The 24,806-nt window shown below is 47.2% G+C and overlaps 1 protein-coding gene across 2 annotated transcripts in view; it reads right to left on the reverse strand.

Annotated features, from left to right (window-relative positions):
- KAZN (kazrin, periplakin interacting protein) overlaps positions 1-24,806 on the reverse strand; it is a 232,924-nt gene that overhangs the window by 73,580 nt on the left and 134,538 nt on the right. Inside the window, exon 1 of one of the 2 annotated variants that reach the window (XM_082230265.1) lies at positions 10,648-10,856. The exons of the other annotated variant lie outside the window; for it this stretch is intronic. Within the exon in view, the coding sequence (XP_082086391.1) occupies positions 10,648-10,678 (31 nt within the window). The 5' untranslated portion in view covers positions 10,679-10,856. Of the gene's footprint in view, positions 1-10,647; positions 10,857-24,806 lie in introns of those variants that run through there. 2 annotated transcript variants of the gene reach the window in all.

A 24,806-nucleotide genomic window follows, 5' to 3' on the forward strand; every position in this document is an offset into this window, starting at 1 on the left:
GTCCACAAGCAGGACCCAAGCATAAGAGCACCCACTTTTCCTGACGTTTCCAGTAACTGCATTCAGACAAGCATTACTGCCTCCGACTGTGGAGACAGAGCTCTGCCATCATGGCAAGTAGCCATCGAAAGAATGGTTACTTATAGAACATGCCAGATGTTTTCCCCTCCCCGGAGCAGTTGGAATGCTTGTGAATACTGGGAGCCACCACCCCAGCTCAGCCAATCACTGTCAGAGGCTACATCACCCACAAATGCAATACAAGAAAGACTTTGAGTGCCAAGGGCAGTTTTGGGTGAAACCAATGTCCTCCCTTGAGAGAAGGCATCAGATTCCCTCAGCTGAAAGAAGCAACACTGCCTTCTCATTTCTTGGTCCCTAAACTGGCAACCGGGGAAGGCAATTGAAAGCCAAGGGCACCCCCCCCAAGTTAAATATGCAAACCAGCAGCAACAGAAAGCTCTCTCTCTCTCTCTCTCTCTCTCTCTCTCTCTCTGTGTGTGTGTGTGTGTGTTTTGATCTATTATCATTTCCTTAGGCTAAAGGTCACCATCTTTTTTTGCTTTCCATTTGGAAACCCATAAAAGCTGTAAAAGACACTCTCAAGTAACCCCCCCCCAAAAAAAACTCCCTTTACATCTGCAAGCAATTTGCCAGGATGCAGAGCTTTATATTTACAGAAGACCGAGACTCTGTTGCCGAGCGATTTGCAGAAAGAAAAAGAAAAAAGTAGATATAAAAAAAAAGTGGGATGAAGAGATGGAAATGCAACACTTTACGACCTAATTGAAAACTTCAGAGGCAATGATTAAGGCAGTTTCTCCGTTCTGTTGAAGTTGTTACTTTATATGACAGCCAAGTACATTTGGGAGAGAGACAGAGAGAGAGGAGAAGCACACTCCAGAGAACAGATCCAAACAAGAGAGGCCCTGGATTCCAAACAAAGGAAGTCAGAATATTGGTCCAGCCAGCTCAAGACTGTCATCACTGACCAGGATACCAGAAAAGGGACATTCCTGGGCTACCTGGAGATTTACTCAGAGAGGAGATGATCACAGGTTGCACTGCTGACCTGTATCTCCAATGGTGCACAGTGCTGCCAGTTACCCAAAGCAGAGCAAAGGAGCAGCGAGTTTGCCACAGAGGTGATGCCAATCTGCCATTCCCGCCAGTGTGCCTATGCCACACCAAATTCCTAGCCTTCGTGCCCCACTCTTTCTCCTTCTTGGTAACCAGCAGAGATGCACAGCATTGGGAAGGCAGGCCAGCCACGCAGCCTCACTCTGTGGGCCGCTACTGTTAACACAAGGTTAGCAGGGCTAAGAAGACTCATTGTGGTCTAGTAACTTGTGTCATCTCCCTAAGGAGGCCACTGTCTATCAGAGCACGCCCTTTCTCTTTAACCCAGCATGCTTGCTGGTAAATTCACACGCGGGAATGAAAATTGCAGCAAGGCAGGGACTTCCGTTGGAGAACAATTACACGGTGTTATAAAAAGTTACGACCGTTTCCATATGAATGTAATGTCGGCTGTATATATGTGATCCGCTCCCTGTAAAGTAAGCAGAAGCTGTTGTACAGTTCGATCAAAAGGCCCAGGTGGATCTGCAGGTCTGATCCTTGCCTGGATCCCCGGAGAGCCACTGCCAGTTAGTGCAGACAATATGAAGCAAGATGGACACTATAAGGCAGTTTCTTATGTCTCCCCCCCCCCCCATGGCTGCTACCTGTAGTAGGAAAATTAAGCATCCAAGGACTTTAACGCATTTTAAGGTACACAATATAAGGTAACGCTGGATGGGCAAGAACTGAGCAGCAGCAGGAGAAAATTAAGAACAGAAAGGAAACAGAGAAAGAAAATGACTCGGAGGCTACGGACGGGTCTATCCTGCTCCCAAGCAGTGCTGTTATTGAAAAGGTATGACAAGGTTAATTGCTGGAAAACAGCTTGAGGTATCTTTGCGTTGCACCAAGGAAGCAAAACGCACACACACACAACTGGAGGTAATTAACAAGGCAACGAGCACATCTTTCAGAGGAACCAGAGAGACTAGGAAGTACTTTGCAAAGGAGGCTGAGAAGGGAACGGGGCAGGGATTTTATTTTGTTTTTGTGGTGGTGGTGAGGTCATAAGTAGAGATCCTTGAGGATTTGTTTTGTTTTGCAGTGAACATAACCTACTCAAATAATTCCACACCGGGGCTCAGACCAGAAAGTAGATCTGTCTACCAGATCAGTTGCTGGGGAGAAACTGCTTGTGAATTTCCCACCAGCGACTGGTTGGACATGGTGAGAATGGGATGCTGAACTAGGTGGACTAAGGGATGCAGGAGGAATCCATTTTAAACATATTTAGACACAGGATCTGGTAGTTCTGACCTAATCGAGCTTTGCCCCCATTAGACCACCTATTGCACAGGGTGACTCCTTAGGTCTGTGCTGTCTGTGCATTGTAACTTTTTTTTTAAAAAAAAGCCCAACTAATTATATGCAACCTAATCATGTATAACATAAAATAGTCAACATCCGGTACTACATTTCTGCAGCCTGATTTTGTACGTATAGACACATAAATATTTTTGTACAGTCATATGCACAGTTGTGTCTGTTTATGTGCTGGTTACTTTACACACACACATAAACACACAAACACACAAACACACACACACACAGTACTTTTCTGTGTAAAGTCTAGGTTTTATTACTGTAAAATAATGCTAAAAGTGGGGGACTGGGGGTCATCTTATACACGGGGCCATCTCCCCCCATTTTCTTAAATTGGAGTCCCCCAAAATAGGGGGCGTCTTATTCATGGGGGCATGTTATACACAGAAAAATACGGTATATAATTTCTGTGTCGCTGTGTCATAAAGATACATCACATTGGTTTACAACCATATAAAAACCATGAAACCAAACAATAAAATCATAAAAAGTTGAAAGCAAAAAGAAATTAAAAAACACACACATCAGCAAACCAGTATTATTTTAAGCATTGTACTGCAATAATTGTTTGAATTTTTAGAAACAACTCTCTTCTTTTTCAGAAGAGAGAAAAAATTCAGGCAGCGGGGGGAGGGGAAGAATCTCAACATTGAGAACCCATTCCTTTGGTCTGAGCCAACGCACAAACATGAATGCACACATGCTGGCTCTGATAGCCAGCCCTCTGCCACTCTCCCCAAATTTACCCTGAAGAACTTCGCCTCCCCAACCCATGTACGGACAAAGTTTGTTTTTCGCATTCCCACACCTATATCTGAATCCACTTCTCTCCTCTATTCCACAGCCCCACTGTGCCCCTGTTTTCACCTTCACCCCCATTGTCCATGCATCCTCCCTTACTCCCCCCCATCCCCTCTTGCACACAAACTACTCTCATAATAGCCTTCTGTAACTTCCTCTTCTTGCATACTGCAACTACTAAGCATCCTTTTCACCTTCTGCACAATTATGAAGCCACCATCCTCTTGAATCTACAAATCTTCCAATGGGGGCTGTGCGATGACAGTCTTACATTTTTATGTGTATAGGAAGATAACTCTAGCTCGCTGCCCACATCAGTAAGTGGGAGCAATTATACCCCTCCTCTGCTTCAATTATGGAGGAATATGGAGAATTTCCTTTGTTCTGCATTTTTAAGGGAGATGACCTAATTTGCACCTCCCAGATAAATACACAGAACAGAATTATCTCTTGGATTTTGCTGTACCGCAAGTTCTGCAGTACAGTTTTAAGCTAAGAAAGGCACACTGTGAGGGAAAATGCACTCAGAAATATATACATTGACTGGTTCAAGATCTGGACAAGCCTTGACATCAGACATATAGCAGATATTAGTCATGACAGCTCAGTACAACCCTCATATCCAGGAACAGTCTACCCCTGAATATCATCAGCCAGGTGGCAACCAAAAAAAGAGAAGCTGACTTCTGGCCTCCTCCGAGTTCTGGTTTCCCACTGGTTAGATGGCCCTTTGGCCTGATCCAGTAGGGTTCCTCCTATATTCTGTGGAACCTGTACCGCTGCCTTACTACCAAGCCAGACCATTGGTCCATTTAGATAATTATTGTCAGCACTGACAAGGCAGCACAGTGGTACCTCAGGTTAAGAAATTAATTCATTCTGGAGGTCCGTTCTTAAGCTGAAACTGTTCTTAACCTGAGGCACCACTTTAGCGAATGGGGCCTCCCACTGCCGCCACACAATTTCTGTTCTCATCCTGAAGCAAAGTTCTTAACCTGAGGTACTATTTCTGGGTTAGCGGAGTCTGTAACCTGAAGCGTCCGTAACCTGAAGTGTCTGTAACCCGAGGTACCACTATAGCTCTCCATGGTTTCAGGTAGGATCTCCTGGAGATTTCGGGAACAGAACCTGGAGCCTTCTGCATGTAAACCAGATGTTCTGCCACTGAGATGTGACCCTTCTTAAGTTCCCAAGCAGTGAAACACCGTCAGCATTCACCCACAGCTTTTAAGCAGACGACAGATTTGCGGCAAAAAGAAAAAGACACTACAAATGGCCCACTTATCCAAAGAGGTCAGCACAAGATAACTGACCTGCTATAACCAGAGGCAAAGCTATATCTACCAAGCTATTCATCCAAAGCCGAGCGTTGCTCAGCCAGCTTAGACTCTTTTGGCGCACCAAGCACCAGACAGTCCCCTTCTCCCCAATTTCTCGGTCTGCCCGCCTATAACTAATCAATCCCAGGGGAGCGGGGAGGAAAATGACAAATGCAAACCACGCCCCATGTTTGTAACTAATCGAAAGTGAAAAGAAGGAGGGCTCTAATCTGACCTGCTGTTACAACAGGTGTATTACCCCTTCTTTGAAAGCAAACAGGCAGTGGAATGGTACGCAGTGGAAGCTGCATGCATGTCTATTCACAAAGAAGCCCTAAACATTGAGTACAGGAAAGCGTTTATGTCAAGAGGAGTCCGGTCCCAGTTTCAAAGAGCGACGTGCTCTTCTCTACTCAGAAGTAAGTCCACTGAGTTGTATATGGCTGAATGTGGATATAGCCGACTCCCAGGTAAGTGGGCACAGGAATCAGAGCATCATAAGAGTTGGAAGGAGCCTGGCAAACAAATGGGTTACACCCAGGGGTGTTTTTTCCAGCCAGAACTCAGTTCTGGCACCTCTCAGGTGGGCACCATTGCCATTATGTGAGAACAAGGGAGGCGTTCTTGGTGAGTTCTGGCACCTCTTTTTTATTACAGTAGTACCTCGGGTTAAGAACTTAATTCATTCTGGAGGTCTGTTCTTAACTTGAAATTGTTCTTAACTTGAAGCACCACTTTAGCTAATGGGGCCTCCCGCTGCTGCTGCGCCACCGCCACACGATTTCTGTTCTCATCCTGAAGCAAAGTTCTTAACCCGAGGTACTATTTCTGGGTTAGTGGAGTCTGTAACCTGAAGTGTCTGTAAACTGAAGTGTCCGTAACCCGAGGTACCACTGTATTAGAAAAACAGCACCTGCCACAGCCATACACCACACATTTAAAGCACTTTTATACCACCTTCACAGCCACAGGGAATCCTGGGAACTGTAGTTTGTCAGAGTGTTGGCCTTCCAGAGATATAATTCCCTGACCCTTACCAAACTACAGTTCCCAGGATGCTTCATGACTGTTAGAGTGATGTAAGAGTACTTCAAATGTATGATGTGTCTGCAAAGAGTGTTGATGGGAGTGAAAAAGGTGGTTAGTCTACTCAGGGAGGGCATCTAAACAAAACTCTCTCCAAAATTTGGAGCTACTACCACTTGCTGATCAGAAGGTCAGTGGTTCGAATCCCCGCGATGGAGTAAGCTCCCGTTGCTCGGTCCCTGCTCCTGCCCACCTAGCAGTTCAAAAGCATGTCAAAGTGCAAGTAGATAAATAGGTACCACTCCAGCGGGAAGGTAAACGGCGTTTCCGTGCACTGCTCTGGTTCACCAGAAGTGGCTTAGTCATGCTGGCCACATGACCCAGAAGCTGAACACCGGCATCCTCAGCCAATAAAGTGAGATGAGCACCGCAACCCAGAGTCGTCCGCGACTGGACCTAATGGTCAGGGGTCCCTTTACCTTTTACTACTCCTGGGTGGGGGCTAAGGTGCAATCCTTCACACAACAGGGGTGGTGAACCAGTGCCTGCCTCATGTTGCTGGACTCTAAACTCCCACCATTCACCAGCTTGCATGGCCAATGGTCAGGGATTATGGGAGTTGGAGTCCAATAAAATCTGAAGGGCTGGTGTTTAGCCACATACGCAATGAATGTGGGAGCAAGTCTCATTGAACTCAATAATTAATAAATACATGAGAAATAAATAAATGACTTCAAAACTCTTTTTTTTTGGTTAAAAGTGACAAACGTAGTAAGCAATAATGATAATGATGTTAAGAGTAATAATATAGATGAGAGAAAATTTAAATGGGAGTGTTTGGATGAAGTGCTAGGTTTGTTTGTTTTTAACGCCTCCAAACAGCTTCATTGCCTAGGGCAGGGTTTCCCAAACTTGGGCCTCCAGCAGTTGTTGGACTACAATTCCCATCATCCCTGACCCCTGGTCCTGCTAGCTAGGGATGATGGGAGTTGTAGTCCCAAAAAACAGTTGGGGACTCAATTTTGGGAAACCCTGGTCTGGGCAGTCAGCCAAATTCCATGGGCTCTTGGCTACTCAGAGTAGACCTACTGAAGTTAACGGACACAACTAACTTAGGTTCGTTAACTTCAGAAAGTGGGTTGGTTGGTTTAGGACCAGTGTTCCCAATCTCTTCCAGTTAATGGGTGTGTTTGTAGGGTTCCTTCCATACAAGGACAAAGTCCACTGCCCAAAAGTTAAATTATAACTTCATTTGAGGATTCAGGCTGGAGACTGGGGAGGCGGGAGGGGGAATACTTTCCAAATATCTACTCTTTGATATAACAATATGCAGACCACACAGGGAAGAGATAAAAAACAAAACAAAACACAACTTCCATAATTTAGAAAGGGTAGTTTGCTTTAGGGGTGGTTTTTAATTGGTGTATAATTGGGGTTTTTGATTTCTATGCAGAATGAGAGTCAGGCAAAAGTTTCCAAAGAACTTTGACACGTTTATCCATTTCCCAGTCTTTGGATCTGTGGCTCGGTATTTACAAAATTATAACCATCTAGTCCTCATGATTTCACATTACAAGTGATCGTACAGATGAATGTGCAAAAGCACTGAGCTTACATCACCACCCGTCTCTGCAAGTTCAAAAATTGGGGGCCTCTTAGTTGCAATTCCTGCATTGCTGGGGGTTGGACTAGATGACCCTTGGGATTGCTTCCAACTTTGCAAATCTCTGATTCTATTGCGGGTGACGAAAACAGCCAAAGCCTTTGCACCACTTAAGACCGGATGGGTTTAGGCTGCCCATTTCACCTTCTGCAATGCTGTATTTACTTCTTATCTATAAAGGTCCCTCTGTGTGCATCTTTATAGGAGGACAGGTCCTTGCCCCAAGCAGCTTACAATTTAAAACTCAACAGGCGAGGAAAGAACAAAAATAGGGAAATCGAGGCAGGGGAAAAGAGTGAAGGAGTCTGCCATTGTTTCAGCTACATGGGCTCAGATTGGGTGGCACATTTGAATGTGTAGACAGTACTAAGATCGGTGGACCAATGGCCTCACTTAGTATATGTCTAGGCAGCATTGGTATTTTCCTAAGTGGTTCAAAATAGCTGCACTTGGCTCTCAGTGTTGGGGCAGCGGAGATCAGGCGCTCACAAGTTTTGCCAGGACAGCTAAGGGGAAAGTGCTGGGTAACCTGGAGCAAGTCATTGGTTCTCAATCTCTGTTCCTCCACCTGTAAAATGGGACTATTCACAAAGCTCTTGAGAGGACGGACACACCCATGGCTGCAAAACACTTCTTGTACAGAACAATCGTTAAGGTTCTGTGCAGCTCAAATGCTGGTCAAGGTTCCAGTTGTTGCCCCTCGGTTCTCAGCAAGTAATTTCTCTCTCTCCTTCCTAAGTATTGTATCAGTGATTTCAGGACATAGATCAGGTATAGGGAAGCTGTAGCTCTCCAGATGACTCCATTAATCCCAGCCAGAAGGAATAATGGCCAGGGATGATGGGATGGATTCCAGCAACACCTGGAGGAACATAGGTACCCCATCCGTGCCTAAGAGGAAAGAGAAAGTCACATGCAACTTTTAACTCTCCTGCCTTGAATGACATCTGGGGGGAAGAAAGCATATTGTCCATCGGCCACATGGCTTGTTATGATGGTTAATGGTACCCATCCATTCATATAAGTACTCCACCACCACTCTCATTGAACTCTCATGTGGGCACACAGCAAAGGCCACAAATCTCTTGCACATCTATAGATCGAGAAGCACGGGAATCTGCCTACAACAGAGTCATTGGTCCATCTAGCCCAGTATTGTCAACACTGGCTGGCAGCTGTGGTGTTGGGTTTGAGGCTGGGGACATTCCCAGCCCTTCCTGGAGAATGAACCTGGATGCTAATAATAATAATAATAATAATAATAATAATAATAATAATAATAATTTATACCCTGCCCATCTGGCTGGGCTTCCCCAGCAACTCTGGGTGGCTTTCAACAAAATATTAAAATACCGTAATGCATCAAACATTAAAAGCTTCCCTAAACAGGGCTGCCTTCAGATGTCTTCCAAAAGTCTGGTAGTTGTTGTTCTCTTTAACATTTGGTGGGAGGGTGTTCCACAAGCCGGGTGCCACTACCGAGAAGGCCTTCTGCCTGGTTCCCTGTAACTTGGCTTCTCGCAGTGAGGGAACTACCAGAAGGCCCTCAGTGCTGGACCTCAGTGTCCAGGCTGAATAATGGGGTGGAGACGCTCCTTCAGATATACTGGACTGAGATTCTTTGTCACTGAGCTACGTACTTGGGAGATTTGCCTCCTCAACTCTGGGGCTAGATCAGCAGTAGCCAACATGGTGCCCTCAAGATGTTGCTTGGCATCATGCTGCTTGTGGGGTAGTTTACCCACCTTGCTCTCACCTGGGGCTCCTAGAAGCTGTCAGCAGATGACAGCAGCCACACCTTGGGAACAGCTTTGACCGGCCAGCTAAACCAGGTGAGGGTAGCCAATGGGTCTCAAACTCTTGGTGAGTTAGGGACTTCCCCTGCATGCAAAGGCAGGCTCTGGTGGATTGAACGGATGAGACCAATCGTGGGTCCAACAGCCAAGAAGGCGGTCTCTGCACATGCTGTAGAGGGAAGTAAGAGGCAGATGGGACTCAACAACCTGGGAAGGTAGCCCATCTAGGAGAAAGAAAGCTCTGATCCAAAATCTCTGCTACACTGCAAAATATACTTGGGAGAAGAAGAGGCTAAAGAGTAAACCCTACACAAATCCGGAGTGGAGTCCCTAAGGCAGTTGGATGGCGCCTTGTATGCCTCCTTGTAGCAACTCCTGCAGCCAAGCTGGTGCCAAATGTATTACTCTGCTATCCTTTGGACTACATCAGTAAGGCTGAGAGGGGGGTCTTGTCATCTGGGCAGCCCAGGACCTCCATACACATTGCCCAGGTCACTTTGGTGCTGCTAAAACAGCAGTTTGACTCCCCCCACCCCCCGGAAGTATACTCCACTCTCTCTTGAGACAGGCAGATACCAGCAGCAGCAGCAACAACAACTCCCATCATGCCCGAGCACTAGCTATGCTGGCAGGGGCTGATGGGAGTTGGAGTCCAACACCTGCAGGGCATCACATATATAGCTGCCTATATTAATGCCAGGAAATACTGTGTAGGTTCCAGGGAGGCTGCAGCCGATATGGCTCGAGGGACCCCACCCTCTGACATCACCTACACATCCCCCCTGGCCTGTTCTTTTTGCTGCTTTCCTGCAATTTCCTTGTCGGCGTGAGCACAAGAAGAACACGCAAGCCACGGCACACACACCGCTACACACCCTCAGGTGCAGCACACCTTTCCTGACAGCTGTTCTCCAACCCCGTGTGCCGAAGGCCCCCGACCCAAGACACCTGGCAACGAGGCAACCCGGAAGGGCGATCCTAATTAAAACCCAAGGTGCCAACGGGCTCCTAGCAACCACAGATCACGTTAAGAATTATCTCATGCACCGAGGGCCCACCTGCCACTCCCAGCCTGTCAAACTCCCAGCCTTCGCCAAGCCACTATCCAACAAGTCCGTCACTGTTTGGGGCTCGGGCGCCCTGTTAGTAGCGTCGCAACTACACCTCCCTGAAGGCTATCATTTCAGAGGCTCAGCGGTGGCTCCGATTCCCCTTCCCTGCACACGGAAGGGAAAAAAATGAACCATGCCCTAGAGAGAGAGAGCCGTTCTGGGTGGTTGCTCTTAGTTCTTGCGCCTCGGCAAGTTTAAAAGCGACTGACAAGGTGCTTTTTTAAAAAGAAGAGGACGGAGACTTGCCTGCACAACAACAGCCTGCCAGCCTCTGCTGCCCATGTGGCCTCTGGTGTTTCCCTGAGGCTGCTGTAACAAATGCACAAACTTACACAAATCCACTCGCAGGACAAGGAAAGCCAGTCCAGAATGTGGCAAAAGGGATCTCCGTTCAAACACCCTCAGCAAAAGCCCCACAAAAGACGAGGCCCGAGACGAGGTAGCTATTTTCAGACAGGTAACCGTGGAAGCAACATACCACATACCAGGTTTGTTCTCCTCACTTTCCGACTTCATGGTGCGGAGTCTGGAGAGGGGAAGGGGAGACTCGGCCCTGGAGATTTGAAAGATTTCTTTCTTTCTTTCTTTCTTTCTTTCTTTCTTTCTTTCTTTCTTTCTTTCCCCTCCTGACTCCTCCCCACCAAAGCAGGAAGTGCCCTTTGCGCTACCTGAACACCTTGGAACCTGACCCTGTTACAGGTTGCAGAGTTTGCCAGCGTGAGCTCACTGAGAGGAAGGAGGCGTGCCCAGGGAGAGAACTTCACCTGCCTGGCTCAGCCCTCCAATCAGAGGTTTTAAGCTGCACCAGACAAGATTTCTGGGCTCAGCTCTTTCTTTTGAAGCTGCTCAGCCAGGCCGCCCCTTTCCTTCTCACGGGGGAAGGTGCCAAACAGCCCCACTATTAGAGTCACGGGGAAGAAAAGGGAAGAAAGAGACTGGGAAGGAAAAGCTTTGGTACAAGAATTTGCCGTCCTCCCATAATGCACTGCCCCGTCACGCTGGGGATGGGAGGGGAGAGAGAGGCTTGTAGCTCCGAGGCAGAGCACATGTTCTGCACATCAAATCGTAGAATTGTAGTGTTGGAAGGGGTCCCCAAGGGTCATCCAGCTCAACCCCCTGTGATGCAAGAATCACAGCTAAGTTATCCCTGACAGATGGTCACCCAACCTCTGTTTAATCTTAGAATTACAAGGGATCCTCAATGCCCAACTGCCTGCAATGCAGGAATCACAGCTAAGCACTCATGTGCGGTCCCTGATTTTGGGGACCGCAACCAGGAACAGGCATTTCTCAGCTCAGGAGAGCTGCTGCTGCTGCCAGTCAGGGAGGACGGCACTTGGGCATGGGAGACCTGCTCATATGAAGAGACATTGCTGGACTCTAACTCTCCTTGTCCCAGTTAGAATGACCAATGGTCAGGGAGTGATGGGAACTGCAGTCCTACAACATCTGAACGGCCATTAAGTTAGCAGCGTTTGGTCCACAGTGACTGGCAGCAGGTCTCCAAGGTTTTTAGACATGTCTAGTTCCCAACTCTACCCAGAGATGCTAAGGACTGAACCTGGGACCCTTTCTGCACGCAAGACACTATGGTCTTGTAAAGATGGTAGTCCTCATGGTTTCAAATTTTTGCTTGCAAAGCATGGATGTGCCAGCACTTAGTCCCATTCCTTCTTCCTCTATCTCTGAGCAAATTTCTCCCAATCAACACATTTTTGCAAGGCAATCTTCCCTCCTCATATAAAGCATTTTTGTATGTCTTCATTACATTGACCTATTAGCTTCGGTGGGTCTCCTCTGAGCACGACCAGCAATGACTGCAACACTAGGCCTACTCAGAGTAGTCCTGATGAAATTAACAGGCAGGGCTAACATAGTTTCATTAATTTTAATGGGTCTGCTCTGAGCAGGAAATAGTTGAATGCAAGCCTTTATTTCCAGCATTTTCTCCTGTGAGCTCTCCCCCTCCCTCCTTTTTTATCCTCACAACAACCCTGTGAGGCAGGTGAGGCTGAGAGCGACAGACCGGCAAAGTGGGGATTTGAACCCTGGTCTCCCAGGTCCTAGTCTGACACTCTAACCACTATACCACACTGCCTGCACAGAGTATTCCAAGTGCAGTTATACCATAGAATTATACAAAACCATTATGATATGTCCAATCAGGTTGGGGGTTGGGCTAGATGACCCTCTGGGTCCCTTCCAGCTCTACAATTCCCACTGGTTGGCACTGGCAAGCCAAACACCGCCCAGTGGTTGCCAGCAGATGGCAAAAGAGGATTTAAAAATAATAATAATTAGATCGTCTTTCTCAATGTTTCCATGAAGTCATAGGGCTACATAGTTCTGGAATGGGACCCAACAGGTTTCTCCTTAATCCCCTGAACTGCTTTTGCTTCCAGTGGAGCAGCTGTGGGGTAGGAAACTTGATTCAGCATTTGGGGACAAGGCTACAAATGAAGAAACACCTGTGCTTTTTGCTAAAGGCAGCTTCCCCCGGTTGGAAGATGCCAGGGGACACTGGTTCCCCAGAAGAAGTGTGCAAGCTACATCAAACAGTGCTTTTGAGAAGTAATTGAGCTGGGGGCTGTCTTAAAGCACTTCTCAAAAGTGCTGTTTGAAGCACCACCACCACATTGGGAGAGACTGCAGTCAAACATTACTAAGCCCAACTGCTATTGCTAGATAGACTCAGTTAGGTGATGCCCCCTTACCATGGAAGGAAGTCAAGGTCCCTCCTTTGCCCATATTCTTTTCCACAATGTAACCATTGAAGAAGGACGTCTGAAGAGACTGTGTTTAGCCTAGATGGGCACATGACTTCTAACAGAGCCATCTTAGGGTTTCTGCACAATTAATTTAGAAACACAAACTTGTTCTGCAGCATGTAGCCAGTGAGGGCGGACATTTCTAAGCTAGCTCTGAGCTTAGAGCACATGTCTGAAGCTATCTTGCTGTATTTTCTACCCAAGGGTATCTTGCCTGTATTATCCTTGCTGCTGCATGGAACAATGCATGACTAAGACCTTGAATCTGTAAGTAAACCATTTTAAACTTACTAAAAGCATTTTAAACTTACTGAAAAACACTCGGCCAGCTACTTCTTTACAAATACGGTCTACATGATTTTGAGTATCTTCACTGTGCCCCTGACCATTTGTACAGACAAACTGGAGTAGCCCCAGATTCTTCTGAACTGCACTTGTAAGTCACACTGATTTACTGAAGAAAAAAATGAGAAACGACAGCATCCTAATTCTCACCTTAACGCTGGCAACTGGTTGTATGGGGAGGAAAGGGGGGTGTTGGGAAGGTTTGTTGGTTGTGATTTTGTTTCTCATACAGGGACTTGTAGCCTCATGTGGGGGTTATGTTCCTGGAATGGAATATAAGGAAAAACACATCCCTTCAGAGCACCCCCTTGGAATCATCCCTGTGTAAGCAATCTTACCTTCTGGAGTCATGTGCTGAGCAGACCTTGCCCCCAAGGAAGGCACAGTGCTTTTAAGCTCTCAGACTTGCTTACCAGGCTCTGGGAGGCTCACATGAAATCTTGTGGGGCTGTCCTGTGAAAACTTGCTAGACCCTGTCATAGCGCACTAAGTAAGAGGGAGAACTTAAAAACTCCTTCTACATTGGAAAAAACCCAACACAAAAAGCTCTCCGCTTTCCATGCATTCAGTCTGCGTGATTGTGTCTGGCCTTTGACTGCATACAATTGAAATTGTGCAGGTTCAACACATATAAGTTGTGTTGACTGTATTTTAAAACAAACTCTGTTCTTTTAAAAGGAAGAATGAGAAACTGCGAGAAAGCGAAACTGACAGATCCGTTTATTCTGATATGAGAGTCCCATCACCCTCCAAGGAAACCGCAACGGGCTTGGGCTGCCAGAGTGACTCACGGCAGCGGATTCTGCTTCCGCTGGATTGATTGTGTTGGGAGACATTTAAAAACAGCATGAACTTGATGTCTCAAAGGGGCAGGCTTAATGAGCAGAACACTTTCCCTCTAAGTCTCCCCTCCTTTAATAAATCCTGTTAGGAGGGACTGCAAGGAAGCAACAGCCTGTTATGTAAGCTATCACGAATCGCTTTCCTTAATGCAGTAATGCTTGGGATTACAAGCCAAGACTCAAGCGGGCTTGTATCTTCGATTTGCCTGGTAACCTTTAGCTGGCCTGCCTCTTGTTTTTAAGATTTTTTTCTAGCGGGCCTATTTGGATTGCAAAACTGTAGGGCAATCGGTCATCGCATGTGTGCCTGAGTGTGTGCAAGGAAGATGGCTGCGCACGGCTATGATCTACTTCCACTACCTCCAGATTCCTGTTGTTGCTGGGAATTGCAAGTGGTGAAAGTGCTGCTATTGCACCCAGGTTCTGCTCATGGGCTTCCCATTGGGGCATCTAGATAATCATGGTTCATGGAACAGGATTCTGGACAGGATGGGCCCCCTTTGACTTGATCCAGCAAGTCTATTTGTATTTTATTAAACTTGTTAGTTGCTTTTCCTTGCCCCAGGCAACTCAAAGCAACTTAAAAGGTAAAAGTAAAGGGACCCCTGACCATTAGGTCCAGTCATGACCGACTCTGGGGTTGCAGCGCTCATCTTGCTTTATTGGTTGAGGGAGCCGGCGTACAGCTTCTGGGTCACGTGGCCAGCATGACTAAGCCACTTCTGGAGAACCAGCCTGTTGGAAAATTACACAATTCAAATGGTGTTAACTTTCTAGTAGCAAAAACACGTTCTTCACAGACTTGGCTGAGTGTCAGGCGTAATAAGCACAGCAGCTCATTCCCTCTGGGTCTTATTCCATGAAACCAGATGCCGAGACTAAAGGTCCCCACCTCCTCACGGCTGTCTACGTCTCCTCCTCCCCAGGGATTTTTCCAAGCGATCGGAGATGGTGCCCACATCCAGACTGTCTTTGCTCTACCCTTCTTATGCCTCTTCTGGTTCTGGGAGTCAGGAGTGGAGGACAGCTTGCTGCAGGGGGGGGGGCACCTGTGACTTCAGCAGCCTGATTCATCTCTGCCTCCACTCTTCTGCTTCACCTTCCGCCTCTGGACTTCTTTCTGCTACAGACTCCCCCTGCTCACTAAACCACATTACCTCTCCAGGCTCTGACACCTCCTCTTCCTAGTCTTCTCCCTCTGATCAATTCATCGCTGTCCCGCCACCACTCCCCCGGCACTCTGAGCCTTTTTGCCTTGGGGGGTTGCCCAGCTGGCTATATTATTATTAATTATTATTATTATTATTATTATTATTATTATTATTATTATTATTATTATTATTCCGCCCTACACCCGGAGGTCTCATCTGCACTCACCCAGTCCATGACACCAACAGACTCTTTCCACCTGCAGGGTTTGAAATTAAACTGTGCCTGTGGAACCCCTGGCAACCAACTGATTTCTGGGGCTTCAAAACAAGAAACGGGTCATAGCTCAGTGGCATGGCATCTGCTTTGCATCGAGAAGGTCCCAGGTACAATTCTTGGCATCTCCCAGGGCTGTAGCTAGCTGCTCTGGCACCTGGAGTGCTGGCGAAGGTGCGAGCTGCCCACGGAGGCGATCTGCGCATGGGCAGGGCCTTGCAGAGCCAGGAAGAGGCCCGGGCCAGGTAGATAATGTGCTCCCCCCATTTTTTTACCCTGGGGATGACTAAAGTCTTATAAATAAGTATATAAATATTTTTCACAAAAGTTATGCTGACAAATAATTTTATTTCAAGGCTTGAACTGTATCTGCATATAAAGACAAAATGGAAAATATAGATAAATATGCTGACCGAGGCCCCCTTTGGAATCGGAGGCCCAGGCCAAGTGGCCCATATGGCCCCCCTCTGTCTGGGCCTGCGCATGGGGGCACCACCTGGGGGCACTGTGGCAATCCACCCAGGGGGTGGTGCAGTGAGCTACCCATGGAGTCTGCCTTGTGGATGCAAGCCCCATGCTGCCATTTTGGGCACCGTGGGGCCCCGAGCCACCGCGTCACTCCCAGAAGAGACGCGTGGTTTGGGTGCACTGCAGGCCAGGCCCTGCGGTAAGTGCCACCCCCCACGGTGTGCCATTTTGTCACCCCCCCCGTCAAGGATGACACCCAGGGCGGACCACACACCCCGAACCCCCTTTCCTATGCCCCTGGCTTCTCCACATTGGGGTGAGAATGTCCCCTGTTTGAAACCCTGGAGAGCCTGTGGCATTCATACGGAGCCCCTGGTTGTCTCACGGCTATTGACCTGTACACCACTAATCCGCTGCCACCAACCAGGTCCTCCCGGTAAATCACTTAGTCTCAGTCAGGTTCTTAAGTTAACAAAGAAGAGTGTAGTTTATTGCAGACACGACTAAACTTTAACTGCATTCAAAATGTTGTTACTCTTGACCTTCTTAGTCTTATTTTTATCCTGCCTCTAACTCTTCTACTTCCCCTCACACAAGAACCAACTGCACTAATTGTCTATTTCCAACTGTCTGTCAACTGCTTTCCCAACCAACCAACCAACCAACCAACTAAAACCAACTAACGGGCTTAGCCCTTTTATAAACAGGTAGGCTCCACCTCTGCCTTTTCTATTGGTCTACCTATTAACTCTTTCTCTCCCCCTGTGCAGACGTTTTAAAAAGAACGGGCAAACACCACAGTGCCAGTGAGTGCAGGCATCACTAAGTGAGCTGGACCAATGGTCTGCCTCGGGAGAAAGTGGCTTCCTATATTCTGAGCTGACTGTCAGAGCTTCAAAGTGCTGCACAACACTCGAGATCAGCCATGGCAACCAGCTGCTGGTCAGGGTTCACCCAGAGTCGTGCACAGGGCTCTGCAACCATGGCAACTGGTTGATTCTTGGTGCCTGCAAAGCACTGCTGAGGGAGCTTTGCAGGGGCAGAACTTGCCCGACCTCTAAATGCTACATCTCCATTGATCAGAGAGTGCGGCAACTCCCAGAGACTAGGTGTTGGTGCGAAAGGCTTTCTGTCTTCAGGTGGCTTCAGCGACAGAGCGACTTCTGATGGGGAAGGTAACAACCAGAGCTGCCATTTGCTTCCTGCACACACATCCCAAGCTGGCCAAAGTGAGAAACATTGATTCGATCAAGCAGTAGACTCCCTCCTCACATGCACAATGCACTTTTCGTCACTTAAAAGTTGGAAGCGTTGCAAGAACAAGGACTCTCGCTTGCAACACGTAAATGCGAGTACATGGCACCAAAGTGAATTAAAGGGTCGTCCTCGTGGGAAAAGGGGGAGAGGAGCCGCTGTCTTAATGGTGCCTAGGAGAGGCAGCAGAAAGGAAACGTTTAGCAGAAGTGGGCTGGTGGCCAGCATTGCTACCCCAAGTGGTTGCGAAACAAAGTGGCAGGATTCTAGAGAACAGGGAAGGCGACAGGAAATGCTTCTGAATACCAGTCGCTGGGAATGACAAATGTGGAGAGTGTTGCTGTTGCAACTGGGAATGACAAATGTGGAGAGTGTTGCTGTTGCTCGCAGGAGGCCCATATTAATACAGTATCTGGCCAGGACAAGGTGAAGACTTTTTGGGGTAGTGTGTATAATGAGTTAAAAAAGATATTTAGGTATACCTTTTATTTAAAAAATGAGGCATTTTTGCTAGGAATGGTTGGAGAGGACATTAAAGGGGAAGATCAGAAATTCTTCCTGTATGGCACAACAGCAGGAAGACTACTCCTCGCACAGAGATGTAAACAACAGGATATTCCGACAATTAAAGAATGGCAACAGAAACTATTGGAGTATGCGGAAATAGCAAGGCTAACTGGAAGAATCCGACAGCAGGACGATGAGAAATACCAAAAAGTATGGTCAAAATTTATGGTATACTTAGAGAAAACTGTACATAAATAAAGACACTCACAGGATTGAAATAAAACTCATAACGTTTATTGGAAACATTTGGTTAGACCACAAGATGTCATGCTGTAATATAATATGTCTAAAGTATAACACAAAAAAATATTAAGGAATTATAGACATTTATAGAATGTATATATAGTAATCACGCTTAAGTAAGAGCAATGTAGAGAAGCCAGAAGAGGGGAGGAGGGAATTTAATTTGGATAAGATACAGACTGAAAGGAGAATAATATTGTTAAGCTGTATTGTGTTTAAGATATTTGGAAAAAATTAATAAAAATTATTGGGATAATAATAATAATAATAATAATAATAATAATAATAATAATAATATCTGGCCAGGACACTGAACAAGATGAGCCACTGGCATGATCCAGCAGGGATTTTCTGATGTTTTCTCCAGAGGTTTTGGACTCTGGCACTACGGCCAATGGTAAACTATGGAGAGCACCATCAAGGGACTCTTTAAGCAGCTTCCTTTCTAGGAAACTAGATGCTGCAGTTAAATAAACAACCACCCTAGAAGCTCTTCTCAGTCTCATCTGTGCAAGGACACTCCCTGAAGTTTGCCAGGGAGGAAAACAGGCTCCATACAAGCTCATGGGTGCTTCCCTTTATCCCACAGTCCAAGATTGAGAAATGGAGATGCCCAGGCAAAAATGTGGCCTTGGCTTCTGTCTCAGCAACTACTTGAATCTAGGATTGCTAGGGTTTTTAATAAAGGCCAAATGGGCGGAGCCATTGCAGAATCTGGCTGTTTGTAGGTGGAGCTAAGGCAATCCTTGATGGCTTAGGGATGAAGACTGCAGGTGTGCCTGGGGGTCACGGTGGTGGTGATGGTGGAAGAAACCAGGGGCACAAGATGGTTCTTCAGGCAGTAGAGAGAACAACAGAACTCCCTCACACAGAGCACAGTTAAACTATGGAACCCGAGGCAATGATGGCCATAAACATGGATGGCTTTGAAAGAGGATCGGAGGAAAAGGCTACCAATGTCTACTACCACAATGGCTATGTTCTGCCTCCATGGCTGGAGGCAAAAATGCTTCTAAATACCAGTTGCTAGAAATCACGGAGGGGCCGGTTGAGAGAGTGCCATTGCTCTCAGGTCCTTCTTGTAGGTTTCCCAGATGCATCTAGTTGGCCACTGTGAGAACAGGAAGATGGACCACATTAATCTAATCCATCAGCCTCGTCCCAGTCCAGGTTCTTAACTCAGTTTTACTTGCCAAACCATTAAAATACTGGCGTGGCCGGTGAAAATATTAACATCAAAGGTAAAGGTAAAGGGACCCCTAACCATTAGGTCCAGTCATGGCTGACTCTGGGGTTGCGGAGCTCATCTCGCTTTATTGGCCAAGGGAGCCGGCGTACAGCTTCCGGGTCATGTGGCCAGCATGACTAAGCCACTTCTGGAGAACCAGAGCAGTGCATGGAAACGCTATTTACCTTCCCACCAGAGCAGTACCTATTTATCTACTTGCACCTTGACGTGCTTTCAAACTGCTAGGTTGGCAGGAGCAGGGAGCGAGCAACGGGAGCTCACCCCATCGTGGGGATTCGAACTGCCGACCTTCTGATCGGCAAGTCCTAGGCTCTGTGGTTTAACCCACAGCGCCATCCGTGTCCCTCAATTAACATCAAACCAAAGCAAAATCTCGAAAAACAGCCTGTCCTCACCACCAGCTAAGAGAGTCAAGGAGATACAATGGAAGCAAAACAGTTGAGGAGATAAGGAGAAAATGACTTCCCAAATCAAGCATGAAACCCACTCCATGGGTTCAAGAATGAATCATGCCGCACAGTCATTATGCCTACAGTTTACCGTCTTCGGTTCTGGCTCCCTCCCACCCTCCCCAAACTTTACGATCTGCTCATCGTGTGGGAGCGAACGTGGGTACTTAAACGGCTCAGAGGATGTATGTTAAATGATTGTTGCATTCTTGATCCCAGTTTCGGGGACCACTTGGGCAAGGAGTTTACTCTTTACCCCTCTCATCCCCACTGCTGCCACCGCTTCAGATTCTAGAGGAAGGCAAAATGGCGTCCTCCAGATTCTGTTGAACTACAACAGGGGGGGTAATAATAATAATAATTTATTATTTGTACCCCGCCCATCTGGGTTTCCCCAGCCACTCTGGGCGGCTTCCACAAATACCAAAAATACGCTGATATGTCATACATTAAAAACTTCCCTGAAGAGGGCTGCCTTAAGATGTCTTCTGAATGTCAGGTAGTTGTTTATCTCTTTGACAATTTGATGGGAGGGCGTTCCACAGGGCGGGCGCCACTACCGAGAAGGCCCTCTGCCTGGTTCCCTGTAGCTTTGCTTCTCGCAGTGAGGGAACCGCTAGAAGGCCCTCAGCGCTGGACCTCAGCGTCCGGGCAGACTGATGGGGGTGGAGACGCTCCTTCAGGTATACTGGGCCAAGGCCGGATGAATCTTTTTTCAGCCTGAGCGCCACATTCCCTTCTGGGCATCAAGTTATGTCACTGAGGGATCTGGCCTGGGCAAAGGAGGTATGGCTGGAGGGGAGGTGCAGCCTAGGGAGTGTCTTAAAGGCCACATTTGGTCTGGGAGACCCCTGAGACCACGCAGACTGCCTCCCTGACTCTTCCCTGCAATCCTGCCCTTTCGTTTCTCTTTCTCACGAGTTGCAGAAGCCTCTTGCTGCCTTGAATCACTTCAGTTCCTTCAGACGTTCTCCCAAAGGTCTTGATTTAGGTCCATCCCTTCTCCCTTTAACTTTTGCTGAACCTCCTACCCGCTACCACCTTGGGAAAGTCAGGCTTCTCGACTCTGTTTTACAAAACGCGGACACTGATGCGGACAGGGAAGTTAAATGGCTCGTTAAAGGACATGGAGGGTTGTGGTTTTTTTACAAGCCAGGAATGCTTCTGTCTCTTGGCCCCTGCCTGCCCCTTTACAAGCTGAGATCAGCTGCTGAAGAACCAGAGAGAAAAGGCAAGGGGAACTTGTTTCCTCTAAGAGGCCGAAAGGAGCTGCCCTCGCATAAATCTAATGGCAGTCTGGACTGGCAGACTGCCTTCCCTGTGGGAATGAGAGGCCTCTCTTCTCTGTAACCAAGCAAACATAGAATCATAGAATCGTAGAGTTAGAAGGGACACCAAGGCTCATCTAGTCCAACCCCTGCAATGAAAAAATCACAGAATCCCTGAGAGATGGCCATCCAACCTCTGTTTGAAAACCTCCAGTGGTTTCACTACATTGTGATATATCACCAGCTAAACATTGTGATATAGTGATATATCACAACGTCTGAAGTAAGGATGGAGCTATGAAGAAGCATTGGCTGGCTTCACGGTTTTGCCTACATTGTGATTTTTGAATAGTGCACACATGCGTGTGTGCGGACACACCCCATAATTTATGATATACTGCCAGGTCAAAAATTATGAAACCAATATCACGATATGGACTTCAAACTAGCTTTGGGTGATATACCACCCAGCCCCAACACAGATCATGATTCACAATATATTGCCAGGCCAAAAATTATGAAACTGATATCATGATATAATAATAATGATAATAATAATAATAATAATAATAATAATAATAATAATGTTTATTTATACCCCGCCCTTCCCGGTTCAGAAAACTGGGCTCAGGGTGGCTAACAACAAATTTAAAACACTTAATTGATGCAACAAAAAACAGCATAAAACGTGAATAACAAGAAATTCAGATTTCAAAAATCAATTTAGGGGGAAAATCCATCCAGTAAACATTAGATGATCACCAGGGCTAGCTGGCTAAATTAGTCCTATTTGGGCCAGCGAGGAGACCAGGGGAGAATTAGCTGTGGGATCCCAAAGGGGGTAATCTTCATAAAAAGGGAAGGGGAAGGGAAGGGAAGGGAAGGGAAAGGAAGGAAGGGGAATAAAAGATCAGGCTAAGTTCAAATGGAAAGCCAGGCAGAATAGTTGTCTTACAGGCCCTGCAGAAGGAAGTTAAATCCTGCAGGTCCCTGGTCTCATGGGACAGAGCATTCCACCAGGTTGGAGCCATCACTGAGAAGGCCCAGGCCCTGCTGGAGGATAATCTAACTTCCTTAGGGCCCGGGACCTCTAAACTATGATTATTCATGGATCTTAAGGTTCTCTGCGGGGCATACCAGGAGAGGCGGTCCCATAAATACGATATGAGCTTCAAACCGATTTTGGACGATATATTGATATATTGCCCAGCCCTAGAGAAGGGCCACAGTTCAAAGGCAGAGCATCATCTGCTTGGCATATAGAAAGTCCCAAGTTCAAGGCCCCAGTGCCTTGAAATCAGGGCTCTGAAACTGTGGAGAGCTGCTGCCAGTTAGTGTGGGTGGACAAAGCTCAGCTAGATGGACCACTGCTCTGACTAGGTATACAGCAGTTCTACGATTACATTCCTATGATTTTATCCTACTTTTCTGTTGCAAAGGGCACCCAGATCCAATCAACAAACAAAATGCCTAGGGAGAAGTAAGGAGGGAGCAATTTTACGTGGGGACTCGCTGTAGCTCAGCGCTAGATCACTTGCTTTGCATGCAGAAGGTCCCAGCTTGAATCTGGGGCACCTCCTGGTAGGGCTGGGGAAACCACTGGAGAGATGCTGCCAGCCAGTGTTGACAATATTGAACTGGGTGGACCACTCGCAGCTGGCTCAGCATAAGGCAGCTTCCTATGTTTATTAGGAGCACCCACAACTCAGTCTTATAGACCACCTGCTGGGACTGCAGAAGGTCCTAGAGTTAATCCCCGCATCTCCCGGTTGGGCTGGGAATGTGCTCTGCCTATAACCCCCGAGAGCTGCTGCCGGTCAGTGTAGGCAAAGATAGGTCTGACTCAGTGCAAGTCGGAGCTGTAGGGTGAATGTCGCCTGGGTCACATTGCCCTGTGCGTATGAATGTGGGAAGAGGTGAACTCTGATGGCATTGAATCCCCCCCCCCTTTCATTGCAATATGGACTTGTAAGGGAGTGGAGATGGCCAGCTGTTTTTGTGAAGGACCTTGGAAAGGACCTGGAAGGGTAATAAGAGCTTTTAGGAGGGATGCTTTTTTCGCCAGATGCATTTGCTGAGTGCCTGAAACAATGAGCGCCTCTTGGTGCTCCTGTAATCCACGATGATCATAATTCAAGGAGACCAAATTATTGCTTTCCTGACACCCGGGAGCTGCCCCACAAACCACACTTCCATCTCCCAGCAAGCACCAGATAGCTGATAACTTGTAATTATTTTGAAAAGGACACTGGGCGGTACATTCATCAGGATGCTATTAGGTGACAGACGTGTCATGAGGTTCGTTAATTCCCCACCCTCGTTACAGCTGTAGCAAACGAGGAAGGACAAATGTTGATGTTTTCTCTCTCTCTCTCTCTCTCACTCACTCACACACTCTGAATCACAGCCCTAGAAAACAGAGCAATCTGGAATCATTTCCTGCTCAGAACCCATCAAAGGGATTTTTTAAGGAGGTGTAATGTTGTTGTTGTTCTTTGCCACAAAAAATGACACGCATTTATCCCATGCCTTTAAAGTTGCTTCCATTAGATATGATCCTTCACGTCTTCAAACATTGTAATCAGACGACGCAAATGGCTTGCAAAATGAAAAACAAAGATCAGACCAGAGAATAGGGGTCAAGGGGATCTGAGGACTGACAGCAGAACGATAAACCCATTGGTGAAATAAATAAAACAATTCATGTTAATTAGAAAATAAGGCCAACAAGCAGAAGAGCAATAGGGTGGAAATACATGGAAAAAGTTCAGCACTTAGAAAGTAGATTTCTGATCTTTCTCTGTCTTTTTAAATTTTTTTATTAAAGACCAATATTATTAAAAACCAATATTAACCCAATATTAACTTTGGGTTAAGAACTTAATTCGTTCTAGAGGTCCGTTCTTAACCTGAAACTGTTCTTAACCTGAGCTACCACTTTAGCTAATGGGGCCTCCCACTGCCACCGCACGGCGGTGGCGCAATTTCTGTTCTCATCCTGAAGCAAAGTTCTTAACCCGAGGTACTATTTCTGGGTTAGCGGAGTCTGTAACCTGAAGCGTATGTGTCAGAGCTGCTTCAAGATCCCAGCTCACAGAGGATCACGCTAGCCAGCGGTCACTTTGTAAAAGTCTTTATTGAGTTACAGTTTCCATTCTCAAGCGGCTGCGTGCAGCTCTACGTCTTAAGGGTTAGACCGGCGAAGCTCCGTCTGAGTCTCCGCCCCCTGTACACCAGCTAAGTACCCTAGCCTTACTCCACCTTTTCCGCCTGACCGTTCTTCTCTGGGTCCCTCTGCCCCCCGTGGTCTCTTCCTTTCGGGACGCTTCTGACGCTGACCCCCCGGACCCTTCTGTCTCCTTGCGTCGGGCTTTAGGACCTGGCTCCCTTTCCGGGCTGCTTACTGCGCCACCTTCCTGTGTATTTGAACTTGGCGCGCGCGCCCAACCTTCCACTTGCCGCCTGACCGTTTCCTCGCTCCCCGATGGAGGTGTGGCCACTCCTGACTCATGCCCTCCCTCCTGCGAGCTGCCAGAGCTCGGTACCTGGCGCCCTTCCTCTCCACTGCGTCCTGTTGGTGATGCTGGCCCCGATTTCCAACTGCTGCTCTCTGAGCCTCCTCTGGACCCTTCTTCCTGGGGTGTCCCCCTAAGCTCCCCCCTTGCTCTGGCCACTGGCGCTCCTTCCTGTGAATCTTCTGATTCACTGGAAAGACTCGGAGATCTTGGGTCGTCGTCATCACTCATCTTTTCTTCTGCCTCCTCCC

The sequence above is a fragment of the Podarcis vaucheri genome (genome assembly GCF_965113315.1).
Source record: "Podarcis vaucheri genome assembly, chromosome: 7".
NCBI lineage: Eukaryota > Metazoa > Chordata > Lepidosauria > Squamata > Lacertidae > Podarcis > Podarcis vaucheri.